Here is a 19,671-nt window from a genome sequence, read left to right as displayed (position 1 = left end):
CAGACTCCTTTACAGGGAGTTGTTCTTTATTTAGTATCTGCTCCCCAGATGCTTCATGTAGAATGTTTGATGGCATGAGGAACCTGTGGAATGTAGGGGAAAAACCCATGCTGGTCTCGCTGTGGTCTTGTTGGACATGGGTGGGCAGCACTAGGGTTCACCCAGCTCCAGGAAGCCATCCTGGAGATCATTCCTGAAGCCAGGAGATTTGCAGCATCCTCCTGTCTCCCTCCTGTTGCCCCCATTAAAGCCCGTGGCTCTCAGTCTGTGGAAGATGCTCATTAGAACATGGCATGAGTGAAGTGTCAGGGACAGGAGTTTGTCTCAAAGGACTGTGCTGTGAGTCTGAGGCTGGGCTTGATGCTTTTCCTGCTGGGAGGACTGAACATTTCTTCCAGTGGCTTTTTGGCTTGATCTGGTTTTGCCTTCAGGAGGTGATGGGAGATGGTGGTGGCTACCAACCAGAGAGGTGGTGGCATCTCCCTCCTTGGAGATACTCAAAAAGCCATCTGTACATGGCCCTGGGCAATGGCCCTGCTTGACCAGGGGGTTGATTGACCAGAGGTCTCCTCATACCATCAAGTTGCCAGCTCAGGGAGGTGCAGGCCACGGGAGCATCTGTCCATGAGTGCTGCTGTGTGTCCTCCAAGGGAAAGCTATGGACCACTTGTTTGGCCCAGAGGATTGTGCTCACTGTGTGCTGAGCTGAGCCTCACGTTCTTAGATAGCTTTAGGAGAATGGTGTGAGATCTCACCTTCAGTGGAGCTCAGAGAGGGGGTGAGGTTTGCTTGGCTGGAATGGAGAGCCTTCAGCAGAGCACACAGCATGGAAGTGTTCTACCTCCTGGAAATAGCAACGTACACACTGAGAATCAAAGCTTCCCTATGAGGTTTTTTCTAAAACCATATTCAAATGAAGATTTAATGTGGAAACCTGTTTCCTTATGTAAAGGTGAATAGTTTAGCTGTACGGGATAAATATTTAAGAGTAGCATATCTTTTTCCAGTAAAAACACTCTGGGCAGAGACTTCCTTTCAGTGGTAAAACGAGGCTGTTATTTTATGTGCCACTGACCTGATTCCAAAAAAGTATTAAAAATAGTGAAGTTGGCAGATCCTGACACGAGAGGCAGCCAGGTGGAAGGGGCAGAGCTGTGAAAGGTGAGGCTAAAGCAAGGGGTGAGGGCTGTGAGGATGATGGACACTGACCCACTGGTTGTCTTCTCACTCTTCAGCAGCTGCCAGCATCACACGCTGTAGTGGGAGTGTGTGGATTGCAAATGGCCCATGAAATGAATTGCCAGTTAGAATCACCTAATTATCAAGCTTGTAATTATTAATTGAAGGCCCATATGGGTGTGAGTTTCTGCACGGCTTCTCTGCCGCGTGCGGCTCCGGTCGGTTGTTAAAGGCATTTCTACAGTGGGCTGTGAGCCCCCAGAAAACAGGTGTTGTTCCTGTCCTTTCTTGATCTTTTGGAGTTGGAAAGGGCAGTTTCTGAGCAGCCTGCACTGAGATGCACATCAGTGAGCCTAAGCAAAGGGTGAGAGCTGGCTGCAGGAATCCCCATACGCTTAAAAACCAGCAAAGACCTGACTCTTCACAGCTGAGTCACTGTTACGGCTCCGAATAACAGTTGTTAGTCACTCTTTGATTATGAGGATTTTCATATTCACTGGTGCCACATAGCATTTATTTAAACACCTCTCTCAAGCATCCTGTAAGATATCATTAGGTAGGTGTTGTTGAGTGATGCAGGGCTGTGATGACTGAACATGTTAGAGCTGGGGCACAATGAAATGTGCTGTGTGAGACTTAGAAGCGTTTCTGCACCTTTTTTGGATGTGTTTGCACGTTGTCATGTGCCAGCACCTACCTAATATGTTCTTCTGTTTTGTCCCTCCTTGCTCCCGCTTAGGCTTCAGCTTGGTTTAGATTTTTTTTCTTGGTTAATAAAGCTTCACGTTTGCACAAGTTGTCTTTTTAGGGTATGGGCATTTTGAAAGTTTCAGTGAATATTTTTCTAAGGACCTAAGTGCAGATGTGGGTGGCTGGTGCTTTCATGCCTGACTGTCAGATTCACATGGCTGGAAAGTGGGGTCACAGTGGAAGCAGTTTCCTGTGCTCTCTCAAACCCTCCCCACAGAGGTAAATATTCATCAAGAGACCCTTGTCCTCCCCCACACTCCCAGATTTACTTTTCCAATGAGCTGAATTTCAGCCTGTGTAGGTATCATTCTGTTGGTCACCTTTAGACTTTTCAAAAAAGTGTTCAAGGCTGGGTTGTATGGGACCATTGAGCAACCTGGTTTAGAGGGTGGAGAATGTTGGAACTAGATGATATTTAAAGTCTCTCCCAACCCAAACCATTCTGTGATTTCTATGAACTGAGGCTGAAGCAGAGCTTGGATGTTTGACTGGCTCATAGCCTGAGGAGACAACGGGGAAGTGCAGTTGTGATTTTGAGGCATGGAAGAGTGATGAGACCTGCCCAAGGCTGGGGTGGAGGTTGGTTGCTTGATACAAATCTCTGACTTGCCAAACTCTTAAGGACATGGGAATGTTTGAGAATGGCACTTGTTGGAGTAGTCCCTAGCCCAGGTTCTCCTCCCTGGGTGCAGGAGGATGAGATGTGTCTTGCACTGGGCTCAGGTTTTCTCAGCCCTCTCTTTTTTCCCGGTCTCTGTTGTAGCAAAATGGTTTTTTTTTCTGTTGTAAAGGTGTCCAAGTCTGCTTCCAGAACTCCACCAGCATCAGCTCTGTGCAGCGTGGTGGTTTGAAGATGTAGGGCAAAGCCTCCTCCATGAAATATGTAACAGAAAAAGCTCCGAACACCTTTCCTTTTGAGGAGTAATTTCATCAAGAAGAGAAATCAATACCTGCAGTGGATAGATAAGCCTTTCTGAGATGTTTGGGACTGTTAGCAGCCCTCTGTCACTGTTGTGCTGGAGGGCCTCTAGGTTTGGGTTACAATATAGCTGAAAGCTCCCTTCCTTGGCTGCTGAGTGCAATATGAGCATGAATTAGATCAGATGAATTTCTTGCCCTGTGGGCTTGCTGATGCAGGGAGCCATCTTCTGCCAGAGGTTTCTTGCTCAGGCTTTCCCAAATGAGGCTTCGATTGGGGTACAGGAGCTGCCAGTTTTAGTTGATAAGTGTAATTGTTCAGACAGGAAAGCTTTGAGAGTTTTCAATGTGGGGTTTTTTTGGTTGCTGGAATTAAATGTGTGATTTTTAATGGTGATCCTCTTACTTAAATCGACTGTCTGGGTGGGATGAGTTGGCTTGAGGCCATTGGGGGGCTTTCCTGTGACCTTCTGCAGCCTCTCCAGTATCTCACTGCTGCCCCCAAACCCCTCCAGCACGAGGATTGTCATCAGTGGTGGTGATTTTAAGAGACACCCGTGGTTCTAAGATCAATGTTGGCTTTAGCAATGAGCCTCCCAGCCCTGCCTGAATGTTTTATTTAGTTCCCTCATAAAAGCTTTGACCTACATCTAGCACCAGGAAGCGATGAGGCTTTGATAATACTCGGGCATGCTGGCGGAGGGCACGCTGCTAACCGAGCTTCCAAGTCGAAAATGGATGTGTACTTTAAAGAATCAGATAAACCAATAAAGGCTTCAGTCAGTAAACAGCTTTATCTCTGCCAGGCAGTATGTGATCCAGTTTTGATGGAGAGGAGGTACCTCTTTATGAACTGTAGGTATTAGGAAAAGAGCTTTCTATTTTTAGCTGTAGGAAAACAAAGCAAAAACCAAAGCACTACAGTTTTTGATGATATGAGGGTGTCAGCAATGGAAATGGGTTGGACCACTCGAGGTGGGGTGCTCCAGTGAAGCAATGATGATAAGAAAGAAAGGTCCTGTTTGAATTTTTCTTCGCTGTGTGTCTCAGATGAGATTGCTCACCTGAAGCTGTCAGTGTGAGTCTCATGGGCAGCTGTGATGGCTTCATGGGTGTCCTTTCCAAAACTCTTCCAGCCTTTAAAAGCAGTGAAAGAGATGTCTGGGAGGGACAAGGCAGGGAAGTTTGCAGCCCAGAGTCAGGAGAGGTCAGCAAAAGCAGGATGGGAATTGGCATCATTGCCCTGACAAATTGAGAGTCACGGGATGATGCTGTGGGGCTGCTGCTGTGCTGTGATGTGGCCCCACATTGATGTACACTGCTTGTCTGGGGGGGTTGTGTCTGTACATCACCTGTTTGTGTACTCATGGTGCATGTTTTGTGTTTCTTTTCCCCTTTCCAGGATGAACTTGACCTCACGGACAAGCACAGAGAGGCCATGTTTGCACTGCCAGCGGAGAAGAAGTGGCAGATATACTGCAGCAAGAAAAAAGTAAGAGACTTGTTGGGTGCTGAGCCTCTTCCCTCTCATGCAAGATGGGGAAGAGTTGGGGGAAAGGACACAGCTCTTTTGGGATGCCAGGTGGTATTTGGGGTGTCACAGAAATGTCCGTGTTCCTGGAGTGACCCTGGGAAAACAAGGTTTTTGGTCCCCAGCCCATTCAGGCTGAAGGGAGTGTCCCCCACGAGTGTCCCCAACCCCATGCTCATCCCTGCCAGCACATCAGGGCCATGTGGAACTCTGTGGGCACTGAGGTTGTCCTTGCAGGGGCGAGGGGCTGCTCACCATCTCCTTAGAGCCCCTCCCAGTACCTAAAGGGGGCTTATAAAACAGATGAGGACAGACTTTATAATAGGGGCTGTTGCAGTAGGACAAGTGGTTATGATTTTAAACTGGAAGTTTATTTAAGTTAGATAACAGGAAGAAGGTTTTTACAGTAGAGCTGTTGAAACTGGCACAGGTTGCCCAAAGAAGCTGTGGATGCCCCATCCCTGGAAGTGTTTCAGGCCAGGTTAGATGGGGTTTGGAGCAACCTGGTCTGGTGGCAGGTGTCCCTGCTGGCAGCTGGGGCATTGGAACCAGCTGATCTTTAAGGTTCCTGCCAACTCAAACTGTTGTAGGGTTCTGTGATTGCATTCCCTGATTTGCCACTGTGCCCCTCACCTGGCTGCAGGGGGTGGCTGGGCAGGGCTGGCAGTCCCTGGCCCCACTCAAAGGGTGCTCACTGCTGTAAACGCCTCTTTTCTCTTGCTGTAGCAATGGCACCAGATTTTCCATCCACATTTTAGGCCAAGAGCAGGCTTACCTTGCTCATGTAGGATTAAGTTTTAAGCCTCTCATAAATACCCCTGAAATCCCTGTATTATTGTTAGACAGAGGCCTGCCATGCCCGAGATTTAAATCGGAGGGGAGGAGGGATGTTAACAAATTACAGGCACTGGTCTGGATCAACCAGAGAATGGGCAGGGGATGCTCACTCGTCACTCCCTGGTGGATAAGCAGAACCTTGCCCTGGTGTGTGTGGATAATGGGAGAGTTAAATCAAGCAAAGCCATGTAATGATTATTGTGAGTGGAGATTATGTGCTATCTAATCTCCTGAGGAAGGGTTTAGATGGAGCTGATGGTGGCTCTTTCCCTTCCCAGAACCTCCTTGCTCTCATGGGTTTTTAAAGGCTGTGCTGTGAAACTCCTTGCTCGTGGGGGGAAGGAGCCACAGAAGTGCCTGGGGCATTCTCAGAGGTTCTGGGAGCAGGCATCCATCTGAGGCTAGATCCTGGCTGCTGCTCTCCTCTGGTCCTCATTCCTCTGGCTGTTCCCAGCCACTCCTTCCCTACTTGTGATACCATCACAGTGAGCTGCAGAGCACATGTGCTTGCTCTGATGGAGATGTGCTGGTGGAGACAAATGCTCTTCTCCTGCTTTTTAATTAAAAATGAGCGAGACCATATCAATGAAGGCTCCAGCCGTGGAGGGAATCAGGAATTACTTGGGCTGGAGAACATGTCTGTGCACAGCAGGCTCTAGGCTGTCCTGCCCTGTGTGATGATGACTGGTGAGCAGCAGAAACACTGCTGGATATCTTGGCAGCTCATGCGAAATCTTTCTTGTGCTCCTGTGTATTTATGAGGCCAGATCACCTACATGGTAGCCTGGCATTGAGGAGAGGGGCTGGACTTCTCCAGCTGAGAGCAGTGTCTGCTTTTTCAGCAGGGCAGCAGAGCTGGGGACAGGACAGTGGTCCTACCTGCCTGCCTTGGCTGCTCTCAGAGAGACAGTGATTTGGGAAGTGCAGGATGTGCCCAAAGCCTGTGTTCAACAGCAATCTGTTGTTGGAGATGCTTGTAACACCCAGTTTCATCTGGGGGCTGGCAGAGGTGGACATCAGTCTCAGGCAGCTGCCTGACTTACCAACAATCCAGAATTGTCCCCTGAGCAGTTTTTGCTCTTTACTCTGCTGCCAATTTTGGCTGGCACTTCTGCTTTGCAGTTGGTGTTATCCACACACTCAGCTGTCCAGAGCACGTCCCAGATGCTGCTGTTTTATATATTCCTGTGATGGGCAAGATTGCGTAAGAGGAAACCAAAAATGAGACATTTTTTGCTGGATTGTCCTGGAAAGAGACCTGACAGCACCTGGCCTTGGCAATGCCTGTTGCGAGGAAATAGGGGAAATCCAGCTATTCCCCAGGTGTGTTTCTTTCCCTGGAATATTTCCCCCTGGCCTGCAGCTCTGTATCCTGGCTTCTCTGCCTATCCCAGCCCACAGGACTGGCTTGGCAGGGTGGAGGCTTTGTCCTCCCTGATTCTCCATCCATGGAGACAGTGGGTTTGATCCCATCCTTGGGGATTGCACTGCATGAACTCCTCATGGTCCCAGCCCTCCTGCATCACCCTGAGTCGCTCAGGGGACAGAGGGACGAAAAGCATCTCGTGATGGGGCTGGTGAATTGTGTCAGCAGCAACCCGAGGAGGAACTGAAATCTGCACTAAACCCAGCAGCCGTGCAGTGCTGGGATCAGGAGAGAGATTTCAAGATTATTGGAGAGACCTTCTTTGAAGTCATCAGCCCCTCTATGGCTGGGATAAAGCAGGGAAATGCAAAGGCAGAGAAGCATCAGCAGCAGGATGAGATCTGCTTTTAGAAGTGGTATTTCTGGACGATGACTCGTTTCATACCTCATCCCAAAATACTTCGCTCCCTGCTGGCCCCGCTCTCCAGGAGAGGATATTGCTCGGAAGTGCAGGGAGGAAGCAGGAGGGTTTCCAGATTTGCTGTTTCTTTGGCTGTGGGTTTGCCTCAGTGGAAGAGATGGCCTTTTTCCAGAGGGAGTTAATGATTAACCCTTCATGCTTAGTCTGCAGGACCTGTTTAACCGCAGATTTGGCTCCTCACAGCCCATGTATGTCATGTCAAGCTGTTAAAGCAGCTCAAAGGGTGGCTTTTATGAGCCTCAAAATAGGGGTGAGTACAGGGTGTTGGGGCAGAAGCTCAGAATAAATAACCAGGTGGGAGGGATGGGTAATGAAAAACAGCTCATGTGAGTGCAGGGTCTGGCTCTGCCCCTCTCCCTGTGGGTCCAGCTGAGCTTTTCTAAAGCTGGACTAGAGGAAAAACGACCTGCAGGAATGCCAAGTGATGCTGAGCTCTGTAGGCCTGTGTTGAAAACCTGGTGGCATCTCTAACCCTGGATGCATCATTCCAAGCAGTGTGAAGCAAAGCTTGTATCTAAAATTTCCCTCAGGGGTCAGATAAAAACCAGGTTCCTTTCACATTAGGAAGAGGCAGAAGTGGTGATTTTTCAGGGGAAATATGTGATAAATAGGGAAATGAGTGATGTCTCTCCAATAATCTTCTATTTCCCAGCCAGACAGCCTCTTTCCCCTCCAACTGTGCCTTCCACCCACTCCCTCCAGAGAGCTTCACTTTCCAGCTTGTTCCTCCACTTGTCCTGCTCAGTCCTGCAGCTCCTTCGTGGGGCTTGTGTTCCATTTCCTTCATTTAAAAAACATCAATTCCCCATATTTTTGCTGCAGTAGCAGAACTAAGAGCAAAAACTGACAAAGATGGCATGCAGGGGAGGGGAGGATAAAATAGCTCGGCATTTTGCCATGCTCCAGGGTCACCTGGGATGGATGAGAAGGGTTTCATGGCCTCTGAGCATTCAGATATACCTGCTGTTATTGCAGCAGCAGGTTGAAATACCATCTCAGGTGTCATTTGCTCAGGCTGACCGAGAGAAACTGGCTGTTTGCATGGCTGGGGGTGTTTTTCACTTGGAAATGTTTATAGTTTTTATCTTTCAAGGTAATTCCCCTTTTAGTTCCAATCACAACACACTTTTGTTTAAGCAAGGTTTTTTTCTTGCTCTCCGGCCAAAAAATGCATCTGTTAGCAATCTTTTTGGATTTTAAAGTGAAGCTTTTCAAACAATGAACCAGCTGACTACGAAAGGCATCTGGTCATGCTATATTTGCTTATGGGGAGCATAATTTTTAAACCCTGGGAAAAGCGTACGAGGGCACGTGTGTGTTTGTGGAGGAGAGGGTATGGGAAGTGTTAGCATATGGAAAACCAGAGCAGGCTGGGCTGGGCTGGTTCAGACCCTGAGATCCCAGCTTGGGGAGAGTCTGATGAAATTCCAGCCCTTTGCAGCATGGCCCCATGGGGAAGCAGCTTGATTGAATCATTCAGGTGCTGTTCCAGGGATACCTGGAGGGATGAGGGAGCCCTGGGGGGCCCAAACCTCCACCAGCACAAGCCTGGCAAGGGCTGGGCCATGTTGCTGGGGCTGGGCTGCATTTAAACATCTCACACAGGCTGCAGAAACGTAAAAAACCTCATTTTTTTTAAACTTTAAAACTCGTCTGTGTCACCTCCTGCTTCCTCTCTGACCTTGCAAACAGCATCCAGGTGGATCATCCAGAGCAGTCAGGGAGGGAGGGGTTGCCAAAATGCAGTGAGCTGCCAGCTGCTGCCAGCTTTCCCTTGCTCTGCTCTTATGGAGCAGCAAGGAGGGGTGGGGAACACTGGGCAGAATGAAAGTTATGTCAGGACCATGTGTAAAAATGGAGGGGGTGTTGCTGTTTTTGCAGCTGGTGCCAGTTGAAGAGGGTTTTTTTAATCCCTTCCTGTGACTTTCCTGGGGCAGACCAGCCTTGCAGATGGTGCCAAGAGGGAGGTGAACCACCAAAATCATAGAATTGTTAAGGTTGGAAAGACCTCTGAGATCATTGAATCCAGCCATTAACCCAGTGCTGCCATGCTCTCCCTTAAACCATGGCCCCAAGTGTCACATCCCTGCTTTTTTGAACACTCAAGGATGGTGATTCCACCACTCCCTGGGCAGCCAGTTCCAGTGCCTGGCCACATTTGCAGTGAAGAAATTATTCCAGACATCCAATCTAAGCCTCCCCTGGCACAACCTGAGGCCATTTCCCTTTGTCCTATCACTTGGTACCTTGGAGAAAAGCCACGGGTGTTGTCACTGAAGGGCTCTCTGTGCCTTGCATGGAGCTGGCTGCTGTGAGCCAGCCTTTTCCTTCCAGCCTGGTAGGATGTAGCTTCCTGTGTTGGACATCAGGTGGGTGGGGAACTCAGCCAGCCACCATCAGTTATCCCAAAGCAGCAGCAGATCCAGCTATCCCAAATCACCACATGGGCTGTGAGCGTAGGGAAGCAGGCTGCTGGATCAGGTGTGACATCAGCTGCAGACTGAGGATCCAAAAGATGTTGCCAGAAGTTTGTTTAGGAAGCAAAGCAGGTGGCAAAGAACTGAGGAGCATAACAGGTGTCGTTCTCCCCACCAGCATGGGGACATGCTGTGAGGCTGCACTGCTCCCAGCAGCTGCGTTCCTGCAGGTCAGAGCAGCAGGAGCTTGGGGGGATGCACCTTCCAGGTGCAAGTAGGTTGAGACCAGCCTTGAAATTGCTTTGAGCCACCATTGGCTGAGCCCCCACTTCCTCTGTCCAGTGGTCATTGGGAAGAGAAGGAAGTCTGGCTGTGGGAGCTGCTGATGCTCTGAGGCTGTGGAAGTGTCAGGCTCATAACCAAGACGTGACAGGGGACTGAAATCTCCCTGGGAAGAGCAAAGGGATGGCTGGAGCTGGCAGGTTGGTGACTTTCACTTGAGAAAGCTCCTGCTAATGAGGCATCTTGTCTGGGCACTGCTTGCCCTGCAGTGCTGAGGAGGGGATGGAGCTCGTTTATTGGGTTCACATCACATCACAACACCCACTGCCACCAGGGCACAGAACAGTCCAGTGGCAGCATCCACTGGAACAGCAGAGAGGACACGAGAGGAACAGCAGAGCCTGTGACACGAGAGGGTGACACCAGGGCCACAGCTGATGGGATTTGTGGTTTTGCCAGGTTTCTGGAAAGAAGTAGGTGAGGGGAGCAGGTGGAACAAAGCAGGGGATGGACCGAGGTCTGCCCTTGTCTGTGCAATTTTGGCATGTCTTAATTTTTGCAGCTGAGCACATCAAGGCCTGGAGGACAGTGAGGGATGCTGATGTCCAATTAAAGCCATCAATGTGCCTCTAACAGAGCAGCTCAGTCTGGGTTCCAGCAGGGTTCAGATCAGCCCTCACTTCTTTGCTGCTTGAGAGCACACACAGCAGAGACTCAGCCCAGAGAATAAGAAATGGGGAGATGTTCAGTGATGCAGTGGAACATCCTGGAGATGTTGGAGGTGTTCAGCTGTGTCTGGGCATCCCTCCCCAAGGGCAGTCTGCAAAACCCACATCCCAAAACCCACCTTGAGTGCTAGGAAAACTATTTTACACACTCAGCCTTTCAAACCCTGATGCTGGAGAGGTTCCTCCCTCCTCCTGGTGCTGAGCAGAGCCTTGTGACTCACTTCCCTCCGGGCTGTCGCTTTGTCAGGAGATTTCTTTGCCACCAGGAATACACCAAAGGACACTTATCAGTGTGCTGTAGACCATTAGCCCCAGTAATTACCACTGAGCAACGTCCTGCAGCGAGCTGAGGGGAGGGAAGCCCGTGCCCTGATCTTTGCCTGCTTTATTGTGCAGTCCCCCTTTGCCTGGGAAGCTGCTTTCTGACGAGCCTGCCCAGCTGCTCATCGGAATTAATGAGGTTCTGCTGCACTTAATTGAGAGTGCTCTGTAAATTGGGGGTTTCAGGGAGGAAATGCAAGAGCCCGAGGGAGCCGAGCAAAGGGAAATATTTATAATGCAGCAAGTTAATTATAAATGAGCAGTTTAGCCAATTTTGTTGTTCAGCCTCCCCTCCACCCCCTGGAGACCTTTATTTGCTCCACCGCTTCTTTTCAACCCTAAATGAGCAGCAGGTCCACATCCCTGCCTGCCTCACAGGTGTTCACAGCACGTGGGAAGGTCCTGGGATGTGGGATGACCCAGCCCTGCTGCTTTCCCTCCCCATTCCTCAGCATGGACCTCACTCCCTGCCCAGCTCTCCTGGCTGGGCACATCTGGACCCCTCTTGCTGCTGTGCCGTGGTGGGGACCTTGCCACCCTTCCCAGCTGCTGTCTCTGGTGGAACAGAGATGCTCCTTATCAGAGGGACAATGGGAAGGACTTCTCTGACACCTCCAGGAGGTGACAGGACCTTGTTCAAGGCACCTGTGAATGTCCCAGCTCTGCTGTCCCCTGAAGCACATTTGCATGCTGGACTCCTAAGTGGGGCAGGGCAGCTGGGAAGAGCAGGATGCCCACAAGCTCTGTGCAGAGCCTTCCCCTGGCAGGGCACAGGCAGCTCGGTACAGGGGGTTGGCACGAGTGCCCAGGGCTCAGCTGAGGAGCTGGAAGCCCTGATGGCCGTGTCAGACAGAATTGACACCGAGCAGACAGGTGGCCTGAGCCTCAACCCAGCTGCCTGGCACCTCTGAGGGACTGTGGGGTAAGAAAAAGAGTTAAAGCAAAGGGCAGAGGTTTCCAGGCCTCTTGGTGCTCTCAGGCTTGTTTTGTCCCTTCCTTGGAGCCAGGCACAGCGAAAGGAAGGGTCAGGTCTGGAGGCACAGGCTGTTCTGCCCAGGGGCAAACTGAGTCTCGTCCAAACTACCCGTCCTTGACCCCGTGTGCCCTCTTCTTGGCACGCTGCAGATTGGGAAGTTTGGATGCACAAATATTTTCCACATACTCCCCTTGAGCCACAGTAAAATATTTAGCACTCTGCTCCTCGGGCTTGCTGAAAGCAGGCACAGTTGTCTGCGTGCACAGAGAGGGGGCAGAGAGGAGGTGTCCAGCTCCCACCATCGTGCTTGTGGTGTAGGATGAGGTTTACAAACATCTCTTACAGTTAGGGACGGGGCAGAGCCATGCATCAAGTCAGGCTGTGAGGAGAAGATGGTTACCCATGGGAAATGTTTGGGATTTGTGTAGTATTTGTTGACTCCAGCCTAGACCTGTGTGGCATTTCTGCTGTGAAATCCTCTTCTTCTTTTGATATAGATGTCTCTAGAAAAAGAAAGTGGAGGAAAAGGTTAATTATGAAGTATGCCCTCAAATTCTGCCTACTTGTTCCAGCATTAGTTATCTGAGCTGGGCTCAGAGGTCCTTCAATCATGTCCTACAAGAACAAGGTAGAACCTGAAAACCCCTCATGAACCCTGACAGATGCAGGGCATCATGGACCAGGATGGCCAGATGAGGCTCTGCATCATTCAGTGTCATAGTTCATGGGCCCAGGGGTGACATCCTTTAAGAGGTGACATTGCCAGATGCATGTTCCCTCCCAGTGACTTACGAAGTCCCCAGAGGAACTGTTGTGCCTGGAGTCTCTCTTAGGATGTTGATAAGTCATGGTTCTGCTCCAGGAGTGCAGCCTAGATCATGTCACATTTAAACACTCTTCATTGCTTGTAAACATTTTCCCCCCTGAGCATATTCAAGGCTGTGCAGCCAAAGCTTCAAGGGCACTGTAGGATTGAAACAAGAGAGATTTGGATGTAAAATTCCAGTGTGTTTTCCCAGAAGCTGATAATCACAGGACTGCTGCAGTATCAGTGGGGCAGTGTTTGGTCATAGGCAGGTGCTGTAATTGTATTTCAAGTATGGGAGTTCCATAAACCAGGTACTGTTCCCATAGCTGGAGTCAGGGGTAAGCTCAAAATATAGAAACTCACACTATATTAATATAAAGGAATGCAAGGGCTCAGGGGTGCTTCACAAGTGGTTGGTCATGAAGGGCAGGGAATGTTAATACTATTTCTACTAATCTGGCTTTTGTTTCACTTTTTTTATCCCCTACCAGGACCAGGAAGAAAATAAAGGAGCCACCAGCTGGCCAGAGTTCTACATCGATCAGCTGAATTCAATGGCTGCTGTGAGTATTCCCCCAGAGCTCTGGTGCCTCTGAGCCCGTTGTGGGGCAGAGTTTGGTGGGGACAGTGTGTCAGCACTGTGCCTGAAGGGTGGCAGGTGTTACAGAGGCAGTGTCATCTCTTGGACCAACAGGTACAGATGCAAAATGGAGATGCCCCTACGGCACCTGGGGCGTTTCACACGGTCACAGAACCACGGATGGGGTTTGGGTGGGAAAGGGACCTTAAAGAACATCCAGTTCCAGCCCCCTCCACCTGACCAGGTTGCTCCAAGCCCCATCCAGCCTGGCCTTGAACACTTCCAGGGATGGGGCAGAGGGATGAGCAGGGGCTGTGAGCCAGGAGGGAGTGTGCTGCTTCCCTCTTGGATGGCAGAAACATGCAGTGCTGGCCACGGGCTGCCAGCCAGGCAGAGCCCTGAGCCTGAGCAGAGCTTGTGATCAAAGCCTGCCAGATGCTGGGGGGTGGCTTTGATCTCCCTGACGTGCTGCTGAAGAGGAGCTGGGTTAAATGGAGGGGTCAGCACAGCTCCTCATATCTGCTGGGACCCTTTCTCTCTGCTTTGGATTAGCCTCAGCTGGGGCTGGCAGGGCTCACCCTGACACTTCTGGGGCCCAGCACTGTTGGGTGGTGCAGGAACCACTTGGGGAGCTGCTTTAGCTGTAGCTGTGGCTCGTGCATGCCCAGGGAGCAGGCAGCCCTGGTGCAGGGGTCAAATCCCATCCCCAGCCCCAACTGGAGAGCAAATTCCAGTGTGGGAGATGCATCCTGTGCACACAGCCACTGTCCTCAGCTGAGATGCACACTGCTGGGTTGCACTGGGGGTTGGCTGTTCACCATCCTCGTGGCCTCCTCTGGATGATCTCCAATAGCCTGATGTCTTTTTTGGATGTCTTTTTTTTTGTATTGTGGTGCCCAAAACTGCCCCCAGGACTCAAGGTGAGGCTGCATGAGTGCAGAGCAGAGCAGGAGTTGTGTGGGGGCTTTAAAGACAGTGCCTTCATCCCTCTGTCCCCAGTCCAGGCTGTCTCCTTGCAGACCGTGGAGTGCTTTTCCTCTCTGCTCCTTTTCCCGAGTTCTGTGATTGCCACAAGGATTCCAGACTGCCAGGATGGGTTTAGGATCCCCATGGCACAGTGTGTGGTGGGCACTGCTCGGGCACACAGGGAGGGATTCCCCCTCTGATTTCTGCCTTCCTCCTTCCACAGAGAAAGTCACTGATCGCCTTGGAAAAAGAAGATGAGGAGGAGAGAAATAAAACAATTGAAAGTTTGAAGACTGCACTGCGGACAAAACCAATGAGGCAATTCCCTTCCCTTTTCTGGCTTTATTGCTGTGGTTGTGGCTTTGGATTTGAGTTCTCTGGCAGAGCAAGGGATTAAATAGGAATATAAATGGGAACTGGTGAGGGGAGCGAGGACTCTGAGGCACTAATTGCTTTGTATTTTTTTTGTTTCTCCAACTGCTTTTTTTATGTCACATTTTGTCATTTTGTTCGTTTTTCTTGGTCCTTTTAGTGACCAAGAGCCACCAGGACCTCCCTGTCTGTTCAGAAAAAATCAGGCAACTTTTTTATTTTTCCAGATTTTCCTTTGTACTGAACAGAAGGTAAAAATTCTTTAAAGATTGATTTTTTTTTTCCCCCCCAAGAAAACAACAATTTTTATTGGTCAGCTAGGCCCTTTGTTTCAACTTCAACTGCTCTTGCACTTTATAGGGGAATAAAGTCACATGGATCTTCAGGCTTTTATGAAATGGAAAACAATTTTTGGTGGGGAGGATAAATGATGGCTGGGACTCTTTCTGAATGTCTGTAGCTTTTCCTAATGTTATTTTCTCTGGAGTCTGCATGCACACTTTTGCAACACTTAAGGTGCCTCAGGTTAACATCTTCTGATGGGAATACATTCCATTAGGAAATACCTGACCTGTTTTGGTTATGGAAGAAACAAATTTACTTTTGCTTGCAAATACCTTTCCTTCTTCCACCTGTGGTGATGGTAAGAAATTCTCAGGGTCCAGGGTGAGCACCTGATTTCTGTGAGAACCTGGTCCTTGTGGGTGCTGGTCCCTGCAGTGAGCAGGGCTGGTGAAATGAAGTGAGCATGAAACTTTACAAAATCCTTAAAAGTGGGGTTTGAGTGTTTTTGGAGGGATGCAGCAGGCTCCATAGAAAATTTTACCTATTGGCCCTACTTTTGCACCCTGGGAGGTGAACACTAACTTTCCTATTGACTTTGGCTGGAAGAAGAGCAGGCTTTGGAGCAGAGAAAGCAATTTTCCCCAAGCCTGCAATTACCCCTTTTGTTGCTGCGCATCAGCATGGCTTGTTTCGAATTAAAATCATCCCAGTGCTGGGGTGTTCTTGGCTCGTTTGCTTTCCAAAGCTCTTTTCCCAGCCCATGCCTTTTGCCAAACCAGAGGACACTCAGCTTGAATGGCACTGGGCATGGGGGCCCTAAAATGCCTCAGCAGTGTGCAGTGCTGTGTCTGCCTGCTCTAGTGAATCTGCCTGGGGCACTGCCCTGTGTTTGCTGTCTGCTTTCTGTTCAGTGGCATTGTAAGTCATCATAAAAATCAGAAATCCCTTAAAACTGGGGAGCTGTGCCTGAGGGAGGAGAAAGGTGTGGATGGTGGGGCAGGAGAAGGCAGAAAGGCTCACCTTGAGGTGTCTGCTGCTGATGGGGAGGTGACTTCAGGGCTTGGGATCTTCTTCCAGTTCAAGACAGGTCTCAAAACTCAGGTCGGTATTTTTTGCAGTGTGACTGCAAACTTCTAGCCTCCATTCTGGGCCTTGTGTTGATGGCTGGTTTATCTGGTCCTCTTTGAAATATCCTCGCTCTGAAGAACCTTGTGCAGGTGATAGCATAGGCAACCAGGCACCAATTAAATTGACTTTTATAACCCCATCCTGGTGTGTGAGCCACAGGAGTCCTTCAGGATTTCTGCTATGCCTGAAAAGGTATACAGGAAGGTTCTAGGTTTACATCAACAGACAAGTTAGCTCTGTTTGAGGGTAAAGACGGACTTTTAACATTTTGTTTTAAAGTGAAAATCCCTTTTTCTGGCAGGTTTGTGACCCGATTCATCGACCTGGATGGCTTAACGTGTATCCTCAACTTTCTGAAAAGCATGGACTATGAGACAGCAGAGTCTCGAATACATACCTCGCTCATTGGATGTATAAAAGCACTAATGAACAACTCCCTGGGCCGGGCCCACGTCCTGGCCCACCTGGAGAGCATTAATGTAATCGCTCAGAGTCTGAGCACAGAGAATATTAAGACAAAAGTGGCAGTTCTGGAAATCATGGGCGCCGTGTGCCTGGTTCCCGGGGGCCACAAAAAGGTACTGGAGGCGATGCTGCACTACCAGAAATACGCCAGCGAAAGGACTCGTTTTCAGGTAGGTGGGTCTCCACTCAGCCCCCAGCCCTTGAAATTCAGCATTCAGGTCCCTTTCTCCTCCTGAATGTCTTTAGTGGCTGCTTGCAAATGTTTTGTTATGGCTGTTTGCAAGTTGAAAAATCCAGAATTAGCCCAGAGCCATGTCTGATGAGATCTGCAGCTGAGCGAAGAGGGAGGAAACAGTTATTTAAGGCAACACCCACCAAAAAAAAAAGGCTTGCTTGTGCAGGGTCACTGGGATCACAGCTCTGCAAGGCTGCAGCATGTCTGCATGGGCTGGTGTTGGCCCCAATGGGGGCTGGGGTGGCCAGCAGCTGAGGGTGCATCACCAGCTATGGGAGGGAGCATCACGAGGAGTTGTTCCTGCCTGTGCTCCCTGGCTGCTTGGGCAGCACTGAGGCTGTCATGGGGCATTTAGCTGACACTGTGTGTTTGGCAGACGCTGATCAACGACTTGGACAAGAGCACGGGCCGGTACCGAGATGAAGTGAGCCTCAAGACAGCCATCATGTCCTTCATCAACGCCGTCCTGAGCCAGGGGGCGGGCGTGGTGAGCACCAGGGCTCTGGGACAGGGAGGCCTTGGGGTGTGTTTGGGGTGCTTTTATTTCAGTGAACTTCCTGAGGATGTGCACCTTGCTGTGCTGAGCCCACAACTGTCCCTTGCAGGAAAGCCTGGATTTCAGACTCCATCTGAGATATGAATTCCTCATGCTCGGCATCCAGCCAGTCATTGATAAACTAAGGCAACATGAAAATTCAACCCTTGACCGGTGAGTAGTGAGCCCCCAGCACACTTGTGATTTTTTTCTGGTGCCCTTGCTTTAGGTGCTGGCCTTTGTAGATATCACATGGCTCTAAAGTCACACCTCTTATAGAAATTCCTTGCTGTCTCCAGAGAGGGAGAAAAAAATTCCAACATGATTTTGGTGCTTTCAGATGTAGAGTTGAGCTGGGGAGGATGTGCCATCAGGGGTTCAAGGGATGCTGTCAGCCCTCATCCAACCCTTCTCATCCCAAAAGGCTCCTTGGACCTCCTGTAGTGCCTAGGCAGTCGAGGCTGAAGGTCTAGTTGGTGTTTCAAGCCCTCACAGTGTCTGGTCCGCTGATGGACCTACTACCTGTAATTTATTAATTGTCACATTTATATCTGCTTCTAACAGGTTGTTCTGTTGTTTTTTTTTCTCCCTTTCTTTCCTCAGGCACTTAGATTTCTTTGAAATGCTTAGAAACGAAGATGAACTGGAGTTTGCCAAAAGATTTGAGCTGGTGAGTACGAATGCCGCTGATGTAGGCTCTGGCACTCAATGCCACAGTTTTAAAAACACATGAGTGCTCTGGGACAAAGAGTGGTCTTCTGGATAAAACATGGAGGTTGGAAATGTTTCCTGTTCCCCTGCTCTTTTGCAACATCTGTTCTAGAGCCTGCTTTAGCCCCTTTGTCCTCTGTTTGCCCCTCGCAGGGCAGCGAGGCAGGTTTGTCTGTCAGTTTTGGGGTGGGGGTGACTCGTGGGGTCTGGAGCTGAGGCTCAGGGAATGATGCTGTTGTGGGTGCAGTGGCCTGACCTTGCCTGGCTCCTGCCCACAGGTCCACATCGACACCAAAAGCGCAACTCAGATGTTCGAGCTGACGAGGAAGAGGCTGACGCACAGCGAGGCGTACCCGCACTTTATGTCCATCCTGCACCACTGTCTCCAGATGCCTTGTGAGTCCCAGCAGAGGCCAGGAAACCCATGGCTTGCTGGAGGCTTGGCAGCCCAGCTCTCCTGCCCAGCAGCGTCACGACCTCTCCTTTGCTCACGTCAGCCTCTCTCCTTCCTTCCCTGCAGATAAAAGAAGCGGCAACACTGTCCAGTACTGGCTGCTGCTCGACAGGATCGTGCAGCAGATTGTCATCCAGAGTGACAAAGGGCAGGACCCCGACGCCACTCCCCTGGAAAACTTCAACATTAAAAATGTTGTACGAATGTAAGTGCTGGAATGTCACTGTTCCTTACCTGTTGCTGTCACACAGTGATGCTCGTGCTCCTCAGCTGGATGTGAGCCAGCATCCCTGGAGCTGTTGACTTCCCAGGACTCACCCACCCCACCTTATCAATGAAGCCTATCCTTTTCATTAGACAGCACTTGCAAGCAGTATTTGAGATTTAGGAGTTTTCACTTGTTCCCTGATAAATTTTACATAACCCTGCTGAGGGGAGACACAGCAGAGCTTTTAGGTGTGCCAGTTTGGGAGCCTGAAATTCCATGTCCCCAGTTGTGTTCCTTGCTGGTGATAGTCTCCTATTCTGTAGCAGGATTGCCTCATGTGCTGCATTTCTTTTCTTTTTAGGTTAGTCAATGAAAATGAAGTGAAACAGTGGAAAGAGCAAGCAGAGAAAATGAGGAAAGGTGAGTGATGGAGAAATATAGAGTGTCAACTCTACCCTTGGCTAAACAGTTAACATACACATGTATTTATGTGTTTATTTAGATGTGTATCTGCAGGCTTTTTTGAAGGGCTGAGATAGTATCACACCATGGGGCTGACATGGGAAATGGGCAAAGCAAATAATATTTTTTCATGGAGAGGCTCCAAATGGGCCACTAAGGCACAGCACAGGCTCCCTTTTGTCAGCTGAAGCTTCTCTGCAGGGCAGTGTGGGGTTTAGCCCCCCATGAGCTGCTGTTGGCTAAAAAGAGTGTTTGTCACCTAAAAGTGGTCTTGTGGGGCTGTTCCAGAGCACACAGAGCTTCAGCAGAAGCTGGAGAAGAAGGAGAGGGAGTGTGATGCCAAGGCCCAGGAGAAGGAAGAGATGATGCAGACGCTGAATAAGATGAAGGAGAAGCTGGAGAAGGAGTCCAGCGAGCACAAGCAGGTCAAGCAGCAGGTGGCAGATCTCACAGCCCAGCTCCACGAGATGAGCAGGGTGAGAGCTCAAACCCTCTCCCTGTTGTGGGTCCAGTCCCTAACCCCCTGCAAATGCTGTGGGGTGATTTCAGGAGGCTGAGCTGCATGGAGGGACTGAGAAAGAGGCTTATTGGAAGAGCCACCAAGGTCTCTTGTGATGGGATGATTTTGCCTCTCACCTTCATTGAGCCTCAGTCAGGAGTGTTGAAGTTTTTGAAT

General features: G+C 49.9%; 1 protein-coding gene across 1 annotated transcript in view; it reads left to right on the top strand.

Annotated features, from left to right (window-relative positions):
- DAAM1 (dishevelled associated activator of morphogenesis 1) overlaps window positions 1-19,671 on the top strand; it is a 90,266-nt gene that overhangs the window by 46,651 nt on the left and 23,944 nt on the right. The window contains exons 4-14 of the mRNA XM_058853138.1: window positions 4,250-4,339; window positions 13,086-13,157; window positions 14,364-14,458; window positions 16,227-16,560; window positions 17,002-17,112; window positions 17,231-17,334; window positions 17,764-17,830; window positions 18,150-18,267; window positions 18,392-18,530; window positions 18,895-18,953; window positions 19,284-19,471. Coding sequence (XP_058709121.1) covers window positions 4,250-4,339; window positions 13,086-13,157; window positions 14,364-14,458; window positions 16,227-16,560; window positions 17,002-17,112; window positions 17,231-17,334; window positions 17,764-17,830; window positions 18,150-18,267; window positions 18,392-18,530; window positions 18,895-18,953; window positions 19,284-19,471 — 1,377 coding nt within the window. The remainder of the gene's footprint in view (window positions 1-4,249; window positions 4,340-13,085; window positions 13,158-14,363; window positions 14,459-16,226; window positions 16,561-17,001; window positions 17,113-17,230; window positions 17,335-17,763; window positions 17,831-18,149; window positions 18,268-18,391; window positions 18,531-18,894; window positions 18,954-19,283; window positions 19,472-19,671) is intronic.

This window comes from Poecile atricapillus, chromosome 1 (assembly GCF_030490865.1).
Source record: "Poecile atricapillus isolate bPoeAtr1 chromosome 1, bPoeAtr1.hap1, whole genome shotgun sequence".
In the NCBI taxonomy this organism is placed as follows: Eukaryota; Metazoa; Chordata; class Aves; order Passeriformes; family Paridae; genus Poecile; species Poecile atricapillus.
This window is presented reverse-complemented; position numbering and strand designations above follow the sequence as displayed.